Source organism: Podarcis melisellensis (assembly GCF_964234715.1).
Source record: "Podarcis melisellensis genome assembly, chromosome: 1".
NCBI classification, from domain to species: Eukaryota; Metazoa; Chordata; class Lepidosauria; order Squamata; family Lacertidae; genus Podarcis; species Podarcis melisellensis.
In genome coordinates, this window is record NC_138528.1 from 42,124,434 (window position 1) to 42,142,459 (window position 18,026).

Below are 18,026 nucleotides of genomic sequence, written 5' to 3' on the forward strand. Positions count from 1 at the left end.
TATAACCTCAGGAATTTGAGGAGGAGTAAAGCAGTTTGTAGCAGTGATGTGAATCAAAAGTGTGGGCTGGCGAAAGCTTCCAATATAGATGCAGCTATTCAGACTCATTGTACCATGCTATGAAAGTTTTGCATTGCATGATAAAACCAGCAAATGCAATTGCAGCACCTGCCAAGCAGTTCTCAGACTACAATTCTGTTTACAAGATTCTTTAACACATGATTTCATTTTAGGGGTAAGAATAATCCACTGGGGAGGGGGGCTGTAATTTTAAATTGAGAGCCAGTGTAGTGCAGTGGTTGGACTAAGACCTGGGAGATCAGGATTCAAATCCTTGCTCTGCCATGAAACTCAAATCCTTGCTCTGCCATGAAACTCACCTCATAGGTTATTATGAGGACAAAATGAGGAGAGGCAGAGAATCAATGTATACCACCTTGGGCTTCTGGGAGGAAAGGTGAGATATAAATGGAACAAACAAACGTGTGTGTGTAACCCACATTTTTCCAAGGCAGGCAGGTAAATAAATGCCCAATACAACTCACTGGTGAAATGCACCCACCCTTATCTCAAAGTGCCTTCTTACCATCAGATGCATAAGATAATTTCTCATCTGCATCCTCCGTGATTTCATACATATCACTATAACCTCGGGCCAGGCGCCAAAGGAAATCCTGCTTGTCACCATACTGTAGAAAAAACAAATGTTAGTTCACATTTATTAGTTCACCTGATTCTAGATTCAGATAGGTAGCCATGTTGGTCTGACACAGTCAAAATAAATAAAAAAATTGTCCAGTAGCACCTTAGAGACCAGCTAAGTATGTTCTGGGTATAAGCTTTTGTGGGAATGCAGCCTGGTATCTGAAGAAGTGTGCATGCACACGAAAGCTTATACCCAGAACATACTTAGTTGATCTCTAAGGTGCTACTGGACATTTTTTTAATTTATTAGTTCACCTGTTTGCTTAAAAGAAAATGGGATTTCCAAGTATAATATACTGCAGGTGTTTTGTTTTGTTTCAAACGTAGCTTGTGAACAATTTGACAAGCAGTGGAATAAGGCTCTAGACGAGCCAAACCAACTCAATAATTCATTTAAATCTCTTCACTTGCCTGAATTAGTAAAGTGTAATATGCTTCTCATTCTTGAGATTTTAATAAAGTAACTATAGGATTCAGGTCAGTCAGTCAAACACTTATGCCAAACAGAAACCTTCCTAGAACATGTCCCTGCTCCTGTAAATAAACTGTTCCTCTACTGGTGTCACACTGGGCTTACTTTGCAAGCAGACAAAGGTGCCAAGCTTAAGTGGCATATAGCATATGTACCACAGCCATGACCACTAGATGGAATACACCAGCCATGTGCACATCATGCATGGCTGAATTGGACAATACTCCCCCTTGTGGGGACAGAACTGGGAACTAGAGACCTGTGTGAGACTTCATAAAATCAAGTTGGCCACTACAGAGCCAATTAATTTGGTACAATGATATATAAAGCAGATACAGTGGTGCCTCGCAAGACGAAATTAATCCGTTCCGTGAGTCTCTTCGTCTTGTGCTTTTTTCGTCTTGCGAAGCACGGCTATTAGCGGCTTAGCGGCTATTAGCGGCTATTAACGGCTTAGCGGCTTTAAGAAAAAGGAAACAAACTCGCAAGAACTCGCAAGACGTTTCGTCTTGCAAAGCAAGCCCATAGGGAAATTCGTCTTGCGGAACGACTCAAAAAATGGAAAACTCTTTCGTCTTGCGCGTTTTTCGTCTTGCGAGGCATTCGTCTTGCGAGGTACCACTGTATATAACTACTGACAAGGCTATGAGTTTCAGGCTCATTAACATAATTTTACCATGGGGCTGGGACAGGGAGAGAAAATGAGGCGATTTCTCAATAACTGGGTGAGTATTAAGGCAGAACAAACAGTTCTTAGATAATACTGCAGATCCAACTTCAAGCAAAGCAAGTAGGTTGCAGCAGTTGGGTAGGGCAGCCTTGGAGCGGGAGTAGAAGACTTGAGATAGCATTAGCAACACCAAAGATGTAAGAGACACATTAGAAGAACAGACTGAAAAATGACTGCAAATGAAGATGGGAAAAGTTTGGGTACTGGTAAGCTTGATTTGATTCCCAAACATGTTGCAAACAGCTGGCCATCTGACTTGTTGACATGTATATATAAAGCAAGTTTGTATCTACATTTCATGAAACAATTCTGCCTAAATCATCACTGTAATAAGTCTGAGGAGAGCTTTGCTATCAACTTCAGAGATGCTGCAGTTCCACTTCTAAACACATTAGGGGATTGAGTTACTGTATGTTTCAATACGCAATAAACAAAACATAATTTAATACTTTTAAGAAGAGGCCAAGTCCCACAGGCTTTGAGGGTTTTAATTTTCTAATGGCAGCATAAGCAATGCTGCATTTTAGATGCCTGGTCTCATTTAGGATTGTGGTATAGACAAGACCTTGCACAACATCCTGTTCTGCTCTCCCTGCTGGTTAGCTCAGCTCAGTTTTTCTGGGAAATTGCTAGAGTGAACTTTACCACTAGTTTATTGTTAAGCAGCTGTTGGAATCCTTCTCTCTTCTCCTGTTCGCTCCCACAGTGCAAGCGATCTGCTTGCTGGAGCAACTGACCAAGTGCTTCATCTGTAGCAGGGTCCAAAGTCAGTGTTTCGTCCTCATTGACAAGGTCTAAGGAATCCCTCCTTGCCGTTCTCACAGTCTCACAACTTCTTTCATCTTCTCCTTCCTCACTCTCTTTATCAGATTCGCGGTCATAATCAGACTCTGCGTTGGCTGTAGTATAGCTTTAAGACAAATTGCAGAAAATCTGTCATTACATTAACATGACATAACCTAAATTTCACAATCAAAGTCAATAGATTTCACATCCTAAGAAATAGAAGTTTGTGCCTGAACTTTGTTAGTGGCAGAAGCTTCTCCCTAAGGGAGTTCCGTTCATCACACTTCCACTAGTAGAAAAGGTGGAAGAGGCTAACTTTTGCTGGTTAGTTTTTCCTTCTGCAACCCCTCCCAACCTTCAAAGATCTGTTCAAGAGGATAGGGAGACTTTCCAGAACAGTGTTGACGGGGGTATAAACAAATATCCTCTTCTGCCCTCCCACTAATGAGATACCTCTTCTGGATCAGAAGTGGACCGATTCAGGGAAATTTGGATCCAACTCTATGAACAGAATGCTAATATGGGGGGGGGGGGAATCCTAAACTTCCTGCTATGCAACAGCTTTTAGTATCAGCAGCAGATTCAACATACAACATACAATACAATACAGTGGTGCCCCGCAAGACGAAAAACCCGCAAGACGAAAGGGTTTTTCGGTTTTTGCGTCGCTTCGCTAGACGATTTTCCCTATGGGCTTGCTTCGCAAGACGAAAGCCCATAGGGAAATCTCCGGGGACCTCTTTTAAATGCTGGCGGTGGGGAGCAAAGCCTTCCCCCCCCCCCTCCGGACTTCAGAAGAGGTCCAGGAAGGCCGGCGGGGGCGAAAGGTTTTGCTCCCCACCACCAGCATTTTAAAAGCGGTCCGGGATAGCAGGGAAGCGCTTCCCGCTATCCCGGATGGCTTTTGAAGGCAGGCGGGGGGAGCAAAGACTTTTGCCCCCCGCCAGCCTTCAGAAGAGATCCTGGACCTCTTCTGAAGGCTGGCGGGGGGCAAAAGTCTTTGCTCCCCCCTGCCTGCCTTCCCGGGAGAGCGGAAAACACAGCGCTGCCTTCCCGCTTTCTGCGGAAGGCAGGCAGGGGGGACAAAGACTTTTGCCCCCCGCCCGCCTTCGGAAGAGGTCCAGGACCTCTTCCGAAGGCGGGCGGGGGGCAAAAGTCTTTGTCCCCCCTGCCTGCTTTCCCGGGGGCTTTTAAATCGCCCCGGGACTGTCCGGGGCGATTTAAAAGGCCCCGGACGGCTTTTGAAGGCAGGCGGGGGGGAGCATCAGGAAAAGACTTTATTCTCCAATGCTTTTTAGGGGACCTTTTTAGGGCTTTAAAGGATTTTGAGGCTCTGGTTTGTTAAATGTTTTAAGGCCTGCATTCGCCACACTTCTCTGAAGTGTGATGTGTTTTATTGTGATTTTATTTATATTGCTTTTATTGTATTTTAATGATGTTTAGGTATGTCATCCATAACTTTGGTTATGAGGAAGCATAGTAATATTGTCCATAAAGAAATAAAAGATGGCAATCCCTGGGTGACTCTCTCTCAATCTAACCAACCTCACAGAGTCATTCTGAGGACAAAAAATAGGGTGGGTGGGGATGAGAGAACCATGTACCACACTGGAGTTCCTTGGGGATATAAATACAGCAGATAAATAAATGCTCTCAGGCTAAGACCATTCAGCAGTTTATTAGCTTAGCAAGAGTTATTTCTCCACAATCACCACTACAAAGGATTAATATCCCAAATCAAATACAAGCCACAGGGAAAGAAATGGTTGTGGTTTACATTTATCAATATGATTAGATCTGTTAATTTGTATCTAGTCATCCAATTATTATAAAACTGAAGTTTAAATTTACACAAGGTAAAATCAGTAGAACTTTATTTTGGACCCAAACTAAACTATATATCGCATAAACTCAAAATGCCAAATGTTCCTAGCAGATCACAACTCCTTTTTACAACGTGCTCCTTCAGAAAACTTTTTGTCTTGGAACAAATCTTGTTTGAAATGCCATGTGAAGAAAATTATAACAACACTTAAATAATAAAAGCACAAAACAAACTTAATATTCTGAATCTCCCTAATAAGACAACAGCAGATAGAAAGTGTACAAGCTTCATAGTTGTTTGTTTATATTGTCCACTCAGCAGATAAATTACAGACTCAGCAGATAAATTACAGACTTCCCCACATCTCTCCCCAAATTCTTTCCCAAGTACAACACATTCTAGAAATCTATGCAAGGTCATGAAATTGGTTTAAGCCACAAGGACAAATATGGCATTATTTCTGAACCTTCCTTCCAAAACAGTTGAGGATTCTCATTTAACGGGCATCCCTCCTACACAAAGTTAGATAAGAACTGCTTGTATTGACTTTCAGATCGCTTTGAACTCTTTTAGAGTTTGTTTTATGTTCTGATGATGAAAAGCGGGATATAATTTTTAAAGTAATAAATAATTTTTAGAAAATGAAGGTCATTCTAGCTCTCTCTTTTTCAAAATCCTTATAACAAGGTAGTTTAAAAGGAACGTAAGGGAAATCTTATAAAATACAGGCACCTCCACACTCTTGCGAGATCAGTAAATGTGTGGTCGCTGACAGGCGCACTGTTTTTGGCACCCAAAGAGGGTGGGACGGAATGGGGTGGAGTGGAATGGACTTGGGCATGTCACACTTACATGTCTGGCAGCCTGGAATGGAACCCTCATGTAAGCAGTGATTCCCCTGTAGGGCTATTGTAGAAATTGCTACAGTTGATCTGACTATCTCAGGGGTGCCCAAACGTTTTTCAAAGAGGGCCAGATTTGATGAAGTGAACATGCACGAGGGCCGACCAAAGTTGTTGAGCTTTTTAAAGGATTTTTTAGGATTGAAGTTGTTGAGCTTTTTTTACAATTATTTACCTCAAAGTTGTTTACTCCAGGATTAAACTGACCAGCGGGCTGGATTAGGCCCCCCCAAAACGGACTTTGGTCTATCTGAAGGGATGTACCACACAATCTCTGCTCAAAAACCTTTGAACTGAGGTCTAGCTCCAAACTCTTTCCATATAGTTCAGAAATGCCAAATTTCACAACTAGGCATGAAACAAGCCCTTCCAAATTGTTTGTCACCTTGAAAGCTGCCCTAAGCGAACAGCAAGGCTCTCTAAGGAAAAATTACATAGAAATTTAACAACATTTTACTTCTCCTTGACCTTTCCCTGATGAGGCTTAATACTAAGCGCAGAATAGATATTTTACTAGTCAGTTCTATTATAGAACCAACTGCTGCCACAAGTTAATCCCTTTAAACTAATTTTTGCTTTGAACTCACTTACCCTCCCTCACTTTCACCATCAGTAGTGTAGGCAGCTCCAGAGCTGGCTGTGAAATATATAGAGCTTGAACCTGTGGAATCACTCCTTTCTCTGGGATATACAGTACGCCTCCTCCGAATAACCTTCTGGCTTTCTTCTAGTTGAGTTCTGCAAGGGGAGATATTAACACAAGAGACACTTACGCTGTTTAATTGTTTGTTTCCCATTAATTGTTTGTTTCCATTTTCCTTCTCTAATGCATCCACAAACCACCAAAATAATTATTCTAGTCTGCTCAGTATAATTCAGATTAGTCCTACAAAATCAGACCTTATTCAACTATTGTGTCATAGAATATAAGAGTATAACAGACATATACAAATGTTTACACAATAATTTAGCTATATCACCAATTATAACTAAGAAGGGAAACTGACAAAAGTGCATTCAACTTGATAGATTAGATAGGGCTGTGAAGTCTACAGAGTCTGGGATATCTGTTAGGGGGAAATCATCTAGCCAACTATACTACACTAAGAAGAACTTCCAGGAAAAAATGGTCATCCACTAAGAAGCATAGCAGTGCAATCCTATGCATGTGTCAGGAAAAAGTCCCATCAAGTTCAATGAAACTTCCCCCAAGGTGTGTATAGGACTGCAGCCTAGGTCAAATGTTCTTTCATTGATGCTGCTTTTCTACAGCTGTCAATATTAACATGAATCATTCAAAAGGCTTCATCCAAAACCTTCCAATGGAGTTATTCCAGAAGTTACTCTTCCCACAATACAAACACCAACACATTTCTTAGTTTTGGATTCAATTCTGAACTGCTTGATAAACTGCTTTATACCAGTGTTCTGCTCCAGTATCAATTTTTGGGCATGACAACCTGTTACAACTGACATTTGACAACAGATACAAAATCAAATGGTTCAAATTTTAAATACTGGTTAGTGTGATAAAGGTTGATGCTTTGTAGATAGCTGAAGAAAAAAAGAGAGGAACATGTTGAAATTAAATATGCTTGTAAGGGCATGTGCCTCTAGCATATCCATAGCTTTTTGCTGAATATCAGTGAAATTACTCTGGAAGAATTACTGTTTTACAAATAGCAGTGACAGTTTAAAAAAAGGAAAGCACAATAACAATTTCACCCAAAACATGGTTCATGTAATTTTCAGCAACCTGGAATCTGAAGGAAATAGCTTTATACTAACCTGACTTCTCCAACGATCTCTCCTGCTAAACCCTGCAGGCTATTCCGCAACTCTTCCACTTCATGTCGCAGTTCTATAAGGCTTTTGAGCACAAAGTCCAGACGGTTCAGCACTTCAGCCTGTTCTTCTTGTGTTAGATGAGCTGTATATGGGATGCTGTCACCACCTTCCACTGGTGCTTGTCTCATTCGTGGAACTAGAGAAAGAAAATGAAGCAGCTACAACACAACTAGGCATGGAGAAACTCCCGGTTCAATCCCTGGCATCTCCAGGTTGGAAGGAGAATGTCCCCTGTCAGTAACCCTGTCGAAAGCCACAGCTAGTCAGGTGGACAACACTAAGCTAGATGGATCAAAAGTCTGACTTGGTAGAAGGAAGCTTCTCCCAGAATGGAGAACCCAGAGACTTCCCAGGAAACAGAGATAAAAACCTGCTCTGGGAAAAAATGCAGTCAATTCCCATAGCATTGCACATATCATTGATACAGCGATGCAAACATGCTAGCCATCAACATTTTGCAGATAAATAGTACAAGGGTATATAACCTACACTAATATAACTGCTTTTCCAGTCAGCATAAAGAGCCTTGTGCATATGCAGACTTGTACACATTAAGCATTTACAACTTAACGTCTAATTGTAATTTGTTAATTTACAGAAAAATTGAATCTTTTAATATATTCCCATTTGGCAAGTTCAGCAGAATTGTGTCTTTATTTTTAAAGTAATTATAACTTATCAGATACAAACAGAATTCTCAACTAATCTACCCATTCATCTCAGAGCATACTTTCACTGAAATTAAGCAAATAAGAGTAATACTAGGCATGTGAATTCCAAGTTTAATGGTGATAAATTAACCTCCCAACCTTCAGTTTGAGTAACTCTAGTCTTAGAAAAAATAAAAGTACAAAAGATAATTTAAAAAATGGAAACCATCTTTGTACCCTGATTATAAGGCTGTGGAATTTGTGAGTGTTCTTTAGGGTCCAGAGCATTATGTTGACTCTGTACGTTTGGTGATTTGGATCTTTGCTGGGGCTTTTTTCTCTTTTGTTTGTAGAAGTAGTAGAAGAGACCTATTCCTGCAGCTGCTCCCAGGACCACACCAAGTCCCACACGGAAGACCACCATTTTGGACATGATGCATCTGTAACAATTCAAGCAGGCCATAATTTGTATTTATGAAATAGACACAACATGAAGGAGAAAGTGCTGTATTATAACACATGCTAAGTGTTATGTGCTTAACAATATTTCAAAATAAAATTAGTCTAAAATATTTACAAGCTAAGCATTTTTTAAATAAAACAAAAACAAAGAGGGTGCAGCAACATAACCGTCAGTTCTTCGATACAAGAGATAGACAGCAACCTACTTCTCAGAATATGTAAAAATAAATACTCTGATGTTCTATCTATATAGGAGGGAAATCCTGATTTGGTGACCTCAATGGCAAATTAATGCTTAGGAGAAACAGAATTTTACACTGAAATATAATCAAATACCAAAGGTCTTTCAGTGAGATTTCATTCCACATGATAAAGTTCTGTAGTTGAAGCTATACACATTTGACTCAGATAATACCCGGATACAGTTCAATCCAGGAGCTCAACAGGTAACAGGGAGGACACAAGTGATAACCTAGCAACCTTGCCAAAAACACTCCCATTTCAAAGCAGGTCACCGTCCGCATTAGTAGCAATTCCAAAGAACTGAAGCCACATAATCTTCTTCCCAGGTCACTCTTTCCCAATTTAGCTGCCTCTCTCACATACATGCATAAATACATACACAAATACACAGAAATCTAAACCCACTTACATGTAAATATACCAGTTTCCCCTTAATACGGTTTGTCAGACCCTCTACATGATGTGTTTCGAGATAAGAAATACTGAGCCTTAGGGGTCCAAAACCACCAAACAGGTTTTAAACTCTTGTCTACCCAGCTCAGGCGATTTGACAATTGGGCCAAGCCTCTGACCCCGCGATGACACTGCGGTTCTTAAACCACAAACGTTACTGAAAGAAGGAGCATGTAGGGGTCGTCACCCACTGGGTGTGCTCAGAGATAGCGGGAAGTGGTGAGCCGCAGAACTGAGGCACACGCCCCTTCCCCACCCGCACCCCGACCCCCACCCATGGGCCCAGCATCTCCCGCCGCTCCAGGCGCATGCGCAGAGAAGGCCGAGTTCTAAATTCCGAAGAGCCACATTATTGGTCTGTTTGCAGCAAAACGCTTTGAGAGAGATTTGTGGCACCGCAGAGAATTGCGTTGCGCCACAGCGGATCTCTTGGGCTGCATTGACAAGAGATGGAGGGTGCAATCCTGCACTCACTTACATGGGGAGTAAGGCCAACTGAACTCAGTGGGGTTTACTCCAGAGTAGGCAAGTATGGGACTTACACCGTCCCTCTTTCAGAAATGAAACTAGACTTGCTCTCCCCCTCTGCCTGTGTGTAGTTCTATGTGCCCGGGAACTAATGCTTCAACAGGCAAGCGCCCCTTTTCCCTCAGGCGCCTCCATTCCCTACTCGAAAAGGAGGCCGCGCGCGCCCAAAGAGTCAGGAAAGCCGCAAGGCGACGGTTGCGGCGCGCGAGCCGCTTGAGGAGGCTGAGTGAAAACTTCAAAGCGCTCCTTCTCCAGCTATTTAAATTACCGCTGCGCTTCTCGCTGGATATGTCCTCGTGCGGCCACCGTCCGCCGCCCTCCTCGTTCCCCGCGTTTCCCCCTTACCCCGCCGCAGGCCAGTCCTCTCGCCGGCGCATAGAAATGACGTTGGGGCACGACTCATCCCTCCGCCGGTGGAAAGGTGGCGCGAAAAATTGACGGAGAGAAAGGCCACGCCTCTAGAACGTAGAGAGAAGCCGTGCCGGATCAGACCAGCGGCCGGGCAAAGCAGGCGTCCCGTTCTCACGGTGGCCAACCAGGCGCCCGTGAGAATTGTAGTCTCCACAGTGGAGACTACAATTCCCATCATCCCTGACCACTGGTCCTGTTAGCTAGGGATGATGGGAGTTGTAGTGCCAAAAAACATCTGGAGGGCCGAGTTTGCCTATGCCTGAGCAATAGGGAAACACGGGTGGGGAAAACACCAGACCGGGGCGAGGTGTGGCGTGGAATCAGGAGCGCCCGGGCGGATGCGTAGACGTCTGCTAGTGGTGTGTACAATTAAAACAGGCTGTTCTCTGCCTAACTTGCCGCGTTGGGAGATGCCCAAATTTCAAATGGTGCAAAAATGTGAAAGGGCTTAGGGTTGGTTTGGGAGCATCAATGGCTGGGAGCAGTGCCGAATTTACGTGTAAGCTAAACAAGCTATAGCTTAGGACCCCACTCTCTTGGGGCCCCCCCAAAAAAAATTAAAGGGGGAAAAACTGGATGTACATTTCCAAAATATAAGATTAAAAAACAAGTAAAATAAAACCTACATACAGCAACAGTGGCAAATGGCTTTAGATACCTATTCGGTCCATAAATTACCATATAGCATATATTCAACACAAAAAACAGCAAACATTTGTTGTTGACAAAGGACAGCTGGACATATAAAGGGCCCCATTACTGTCATTAGCTTAGGGCCTCATCAAACCTAAATGTGGACCTGGCTGGGAGTCATGGTAGATATGTTCTCCCAGGATGAGAGGCAGTACGCTGCTAAATGCCAGTTGTTGGGGAGACAAGTAGGAGAGTACTGTGGGAAACAGGATGCTGGACCATATGGGTATAGTTTTTGGGGAGTGAAGCGGCAGGGAGTTCTCTCTGCCTATGCAGCTCTCAACTCTTTAGGGGAAGACTGACAGATGGAAGTTTAGGATCAGTGTTTTCTGTCTCCTAGATGGGCTACCTTCCTGGGTTGATTAGTCGGATCTGACTCTCACTTCCTTCTACAGGACATGTAGAAACCGCCTTCTTGGCTGTTGAACCTACTATTGGTCTCTTTGGTTCAATGTGCCTTTCTTTGCACACAGGCAAAGTCCCTAACTCCCCAAGAGTTTGAGACTGATTGGCTACCCTCACCTGGTTTAGCTGTCCAGTCAAAGCCGTAGCTGTTCCTGGGGTATGGCTGCTGTTGCATGCTGACAGCTTCTAGTAGCTACAGGTGAGAGCTGAGTGCAGGGTGGGGACCAAAAGTGGACAGACTACCCCAGAAGAAGCATGTCCCCCACCAGAGGTACTACCCCTCTAAAACCCCATACACCCTGGAGGTTATGATACAGGTTTAATAAATGAATAAGACTATCTGCACATTGGGAAATTTGAATCACACACATCAAATCTTACAGCTTCTGTGGCAGCACACTTTCCCCCTGGGGACTTACAACAGCCTCAAAATAACCACATATTTTAAAGTTATCCATTCAATGTAAGCCTGAAAATGTCATTTTATTAACTGGACATCTAGGGTTCACCCTAGGCCAGTGATGGCCAAACTTGGCCCTCTATCTGTTTTGGGACTACAATTCCCATCACCCTGACCACTGGTCCTGTTAGCTGGGGATGATGGGAGTTGTAGTCCCAAAACAGCTGGAGGGCCAAGTTTGGCCATCACTGCCCTAGGCCAGATAATTCCAGGCCAAGCCCTCCACAACATTTTTGTCAGGTCTTTCTGCCAATCTTAATATAGCATAGTGGCTACCAGGTCCTGGTTGCATATAATGATTATCAGATCTCCCATCAGCATTATTTTTATTTTTTATTTATTAAATTTGTATACTGCCCTTCACCTGAAGATTACAGGGCAGTTCACAACATAAAAATACAAAATGAGAACGCAAAATACTTAAGACAAAAACAAACCAAAACAAAAAAAATCCCATGAGGCAAGTTGATTACACCTGCAAGTCACCAAACTTCCATTTTTCCCTGTAAACAATATTTGGCTTTGCATCATACAGATAATATCAGATCAGGACATAAGGCAGTCCCTGAAGTCTGTGAGTGTTCCAGCTATATAATACTGTTAGAAATCTGCTCTTGGCCTGTTGTGTTGCATTGCTGACGTAAGAGCTTTGGGTTGAAAGCAAATGGAATAGATTTCATCTGACAAATCCCTAAGGGTGAGTGGAAAAAGGAAACTACGTTGCTGCAAGCCTTCAAATTATTATTCACTATCCGTTTGTTATCAAGGAAGGAATAACAGAGGCTCAAGACAGCGGGAGTTTGAAGTTAGGCCTTTGCGGATATTAAAGATCCTATCTAGACAGTATTATAAATCATAGCTTGGACTGTGTTTATGGGACTTGGCTGGTGTTGGAACATCAGCCTTTGTGAAAGTAATATTAAAATGTTCTCTTTAAATTAAACCCACCAGGCAACAATATTCAGAGTCAGACTATGGTAAAAAGCCATTAAGCACTGCCATGTTCATGATCAGTGTTATCATATAAGGCAAATTTGGCCAGTTCCTATGCACACTTAAACCAAATTCAATAAGACCTACTTATAAGTGTGGATAGGATTGCAGCTTTAAACAGAAGGTGAAAAATAATGGTAATATTCATCCTTCAAGTCAGAAGTAACAACAAACAGCTTCCAGACATCTGGGATTGGGGACCAGGCTTATATGTGCAAAGGTGTGACTCCCAGGCTGCATTGAGTCCGGGATCTCTGAACTTTCTAGAAATTGCCCACTGTGAAAGACAGGTGTGGGAAAAGGAACTGCCCTGAGTCAGACTTAGCACAGTATTCCCTACTAAGACTGGGAGTTATTTTTCAGGACTTCCAGCTCTGTACCTGAGACCCTTTTCATAACAGATGTCAGGAATTAAGCTTTTCCTACTATTGAGCTATTGCCCTTCTTTTAGACGTGATAGTTATTAAATTAGCCCCATCCTTTTTCAGTTATGCTCTTCTGTGGTCAAAACAAATCCCGACAGTGATTAAGCCAAAGAAATAATGAATATAAGAGATAAGGAAATCCTGAATGGGTCAGCCAGCCCATCTTGTAGCCAGAGTAGCATTGTCAGGATTTAATTTGTTTTTAGTAATTGGGTTAGTACAAAATGTTACTTATTAGAGTTTTCTCTCCCAGATGTTTCTTGTTTTTGATATTATTTCTTCATGCTAACAGGAAAAGTCCTTAATTCTTTACTCATGACATCAAAATGAAAACCATTGTTCCATCATAAACACACACACAAATCCATGACCTCATTTCATGGAGCAGGATCAAAGGGCAGTGACAAGGCAATATTCTAGAGTAAGGTAAGCTTAAATAATTAGAAGAATACTAGAAAGGAAATGTAATTACTTTAATTAATTTAATTATGCGCCAAGTTTTACTAAAAAATTGATTTTTAAAAAATAAATAACTTTCATGTTCCCAGGGCTGGTTATATTTGCACGTGACTTTTCGCTGCAGTGTCAACACGCTGTCAGACTTTTCATCTTTTAATGATCTCTTCAACTCCAGTAAAATGGCGATGGTTGAAAGTTTCTACAAACACAAAAGAGGTTTTCCCAGATAAATCAAGAAACAAAAGGAGTGGGACCCTAGGGATAAAAATGAAAAAACAAACAAACAGAATATGCAAATGATGTTTTTAGTCATCCAAATATATTAAGTGCGCATTTCAAGATTATTAACTCAATTCATAGAATCATAGATTTGGAAGGAACAAACCATGCAACTTTTTGTAATTATTATCTAGATTTGTATTCCGTCTTTTGTCATTTATAGCAATGTCCATGTAATTTCCAAAATACCATGAACAACAATTACAAAAAATACACAACTTAAAGCAATAAAAAGTAATAAAAAAGAAACAGAATGGTCTAAAAATACTGAAAATGTGGCCTCACTGGTTCACCCCAAATTCCTGGAAGAATAAGGATGTTTTTACTTGATGGTAGAAACTCATCATGGTCTCCACCATTTGAGCTTCCAGAGTAGGATGTTACATAGTTGGGGAGCCACAACAGAAAACGTTTTTGAATGCAACCCCTAGTTGCTCAGACTGTGGGCACATTATCATTGACTCAGGCTCCAGTGCATTCCCATCACTGGTACACATACAGTTGCTCTTCTCTTGAAGCATCAGATCGACAGCTTGAGGGTTCTTTCTCAACCCAGCCCTGTTCCTGGATACTTAGGCGGCAGCAGTGACCAGGATGACCTTTGACCTTTTTATCTTTTATGCCACCTGCACCCTTTCCTGCAAAAACCAGACCTGGCATCAATTTCTCCTGCTCTAATCACTTTCGCATTAGATTACTGTAATTGCACTGCCCTTGAAGATAGTCTGGAAGCTTCAGGGTGCAGAATGTGGATGACAGGCTTGTCTGGAGTTGGTAGATCAGATAACAGAATCATAGAACTGTAAAGTTGGAAGGGACCCTGAGGATTATCTAATCCAATCCCCTGCAATGTGCAGGAATATGCAGCTGTCCCATACGGGGATCGAACCTGCAAACTTGGCGTTATCAGCCCCACACTCTAACCCACAGAGCTGTGCACAGATCAGATCACTCCAATCCTTTATCAGCCAAGTGGATGCTAATTTGATAGGCAGACATAGCTTGGACCAAGTATATCTCAAGTATTACCTCTCCCTTTAAGAGCTAGAGAGTGGCCATAGTTCAGCCTCCCAAGAAGGTTTATTTTATTTAGACAAGAAGCAAATACGGTTTTATTTCAGGGAGCTATTTTGGGATCCCCCCCCCCCCATTTTAAGGATTTTACTGCTACTGCTGCTTTTAGCCTTGTTGCAAACTTTGTAAAAGTTGCTTTATTGTTTTTAGCCTTGTTGCAAATCATTGTAATAGTTGTTTTATTGTTTGTAAACTGCCTCAAATATATTTTATACTGAAAGGAAGGATAGAAAAAGGATGTTCGCTTTGTGTAGGAAGTTAATTTAACAATGTTGGCTGATCTCAAGAAACTATGAACAATCTTAATAAACTCAAAGATTAGTTGTAGCACTTATAGAGTGAAGAAGAAAGCATTAATTTGAAAAAGCTGTTGCAACAACAGAAAAGGCACACACAAATCTTGCTTAAAAAGCCATTTATCTCTAATATTATGTAAAGGAACCAAACCATAATTTACGAGGCAGCTAAATCACCTCAAGCCTTCTTAAACGTGAATTGCATGAAAAAGCTCAGAGCACAATTGGTTGCTCTTATGTTCACCCCACTTCTCTGAGTGATGAAAAGTTCTGGGTGCACAGCACACACCTGAATTTGGTTTCCTTTGGATGAAGGTTACTTGAGACTTAGGGTGTTTTCTAATGTTTGAGTTTATTTAAAATTATGCCGACTGAACAAAGATATCCATGAAAGCAACAGTGAAGCAGAAAATGAGATGCTCTGTTAAATTACAAATTAATCATTTCAGTGGTACCTCGGGTTACATACACTTCAGGTTACATACGCTTCAGGTTACAGACTCCGCTAACCCAGAAATAGTGCTTCCGGTTAATATAATAATAATAATAATAATAATAATAATAATAATAATAATAATATATTTGTACCCCGCCCATCTGGCTGGGTTTCCCCAGCCACTTTGGGCGGCTTCCAACAAAGATGAAAGATACACTAAAATGTCACATATTAAAAACTTCCCTGAACAGGGCTGCCTTCAGATGTCTTCTGAATGTCAGGTAGATGTTTATCGCTTTGACATCTGATGGGAGGGCGTTCCACAGGGCGGGCGCCACTACCGAGAAGGCCCTCTGCCTGGTTCCCTGTAACTTGGCCTCTCACAGCGAGGGAACCGCCAGAAGGCCCTCTGAGCTGGACCTCAGTGTCCGGGCAGAACGATGGGGGAGGAGACGCTCCTTCAGATATACTGGACCGAGGCCGTTAAGAACTTTGCTTCAGGATGAGAACAGAAATCGTGCTCTGGCGGCGCGGCGGCACCATTAGCTATAGTGGTGCTTCAGGTTAAGAACAGTTTCAGGTTAAGAACAGACCTCTGGAACGAATTAAGTACTTAACCCAAGGAACCACTGTATTCTATATTTCTTCCATCATGGAGCTCAAGGGAGCATATATGTGGTTTCAGGTACTCACCCACCCTAGCACTGACCCAGATCCAGACCTCATCAGCTTTAGAAAGACGGTGGCCTCATGTGTCCCCAGACTATACCTTGGGATCCTGAGAGGTTTGTGCTTTTCCCTTCAAATATAATAAAATAATAAATACAAGACAACGGAAATGAATATGTAGAGCCCCACATTTGCTGTTTCAATATTATTATTCTGTTGTGCACAGCCCCACCTCCTGGTTCAAAAGCAAAAAAATGAGTGAAAGATTGCTCCCCCAAACTTCAAACTTATTGCTTTATTTAAAGGAAGTCTATGAAGGGTATTGTTACAAGCCACCACAACCTCCACAACAGTGCTAGATTCCAGGGGCCCAGGCACTTACCCAGGATTCATGTTTCCTTTGGAAATAAGGCACAGCGGAGACTATGGTTTCTTTAAGATTTGTTGTTGTTGTTTAGTCGTTTAGTCGTGTCCGACTCTTCGTGACCCCATGGACCAGAGAACGCCAGGCACCTCTGTCCTCCACTGCCTCCCGCAGTTTGGTCAAACTCATGCTGGTAACCCTGAAAACACTATCCAACCATCTCGTCCTCTGCCGTCCCCTTCTCCTTGTGCCCTCCATCTTTCCCAACATCAGGGTCTTCTCCAGGGAGTCTTCTCTTCTCATGAGGTGGCCAAAGTACTGGAGCCTCAGCTTCACAATCTGTCCTTCCAGTGAGCACTCAGGGTTGATTTCCTTCAGTATGGAGAGGTTTGATCTTCTTGCAGTCCATGGGACTCTCAAGAGTCTCCTCCAGCACCATAATTCAAAAGCATCAATTCTTCGGCGATCAGCCTTCTTTAAGATAATATGGTTTATTTACACTTATATACAACCTGAGCCTGCCATGGAGGGGTTCAGAGCACTGCCGCTGCCCCCGCCACCCATAGACGTAGTCCTGGATTCAAATAAAAAATAGACATCCTCAAAAACATGGCCCTCTCTTCAGCTTGCTGACTTTTAGAAACTGCCACAAAACTCCATCCTAAATTACCCTTTGTCTTTCTAACTAACTGACCATTGAGGGAGGGGCCTGCCATCCCACTTGCCCTCTGGCACACAGCCACTCCTTTTGAGGCCTGAGCTTCAAGCGACAGCAAAGGATTCAAGAGTACCCCCGTTACATGCCTGCTCCTTCAGGGAAGGAATGGAAACCCTAGCGAGGGCAGATTAATGTTGCCATGTACTGCAGAATTTTTTAAAAATTATATTCAGTGCTTTTTTCTGGGGCGATGCAGGCATAGCATACCCCTAAACATTTTCTGAATCTTTGTACTTTTGTCCGTTCACTGTATTTATTTTTCCTATAAAATGGTGATTTTCTTGAGTCAAAATGAGAGTACCCCTAGACATTTTTTTTACAAGAAAAAAGCACTGACTATATTACATCCAGCCAAACCTAAGCAGCATCTTAAAAAGCAGAGACATCACCTTGCCAACAAAGGTTTGTATAGTTAAAGCTATGGTTTCCCCAGTAGTAATGTATGGAAGTGAGAGCTGGACCATAAAGAAGGCTGATCGCCAAAGAATTTATGCTTTTGAATTATGGTGCTGGAGGAGACTCTTGAGAGTCCCATGGACTGCAAGAAGATCAAACCTATCCATTCTTAAGGAAATCAGCCCTGAGTGTTCACTGAAAGGACAGATCCTGAAGCTGAGGCTCCAATACTTTGGCCACCTCATGAGAAGAGAAGACTCCCTGGAAAAGACCCTGATGTTGGGAAAGATGGAGGGCACAAGAAGAAGGGGGCGACAGAGGACGAGATGGTTGGACAGTGTTCT

The 18,026-nt window shown here is 42.3% G+C and overlaps 1 protein-coding gene and 1 long non-coding RNA gene across 5 annotated transcripts in view; one reads left to right on the forward strand and one right to left on the reverse strand.

Annotated features, from left to right (window-relative positions):
* Positions 1-10,069, reverse strand: part of RMDN3 (regulator of microtubule dynamics 3) — a 34,718-nt gene extending 24,649 nt beyond the window's left edge. Inside the window, exons 1-6 of one of the 4 annotated variants that reach the window (XM_081887097.1) lie at positions 9,950-10,069; positions 8,156-8,358; positions 7,209-7,404; positions 6,012-6,158; positions 2,553-2,817; positions 587-689 (exon numbers count right to left, since the gene is read on the reverse strand). In XM_081887097.1, coding sequence (XP_081743223.1) covers positions 587-689; positions 2,553-2,817; positions 6,012-6,158; positions 7,209-7,404; positions 8,156-8,358; positions 9,950-9,981 — 946 coding nt within the window. In that variant the 5' untranslated portion in view covers positions 9,982-10,069. Of the gene's footprint in view, positions 1-586; positions 690-2,552; positions 2,818-6,011; positions 6,159-7,208; positions 7,405-8,155; positions 8,359-9,032; positions 9,335-9,872 lie in introns of those variants that run through there. The other 3 variants (XM_081887094.1, XM_081887096.1, XM_081887095.1) reach the window with 3 other exon arrangements.
* The window catches only part of LOC309356502, a 56,668-nt gene extending 40,797 nt beyond the window's left edge, over positions 1-15,871 (forward strand). Inside the window, exons 2-3 of the long non-coding RNA XR_014162824.1 lie at positions 1,510-1,800; positions 15,817-15,871. This is a non-coding gene — a long non-coding RNA (uncharacterized lncRNA). The remainder of the gene's footprint in view (positions 1-1,509; positions 1,801-15,816) is intronic.
* The last annotated feature ends 2,155 nt before the right edge of the window (positions 15,872-18,026 follow it).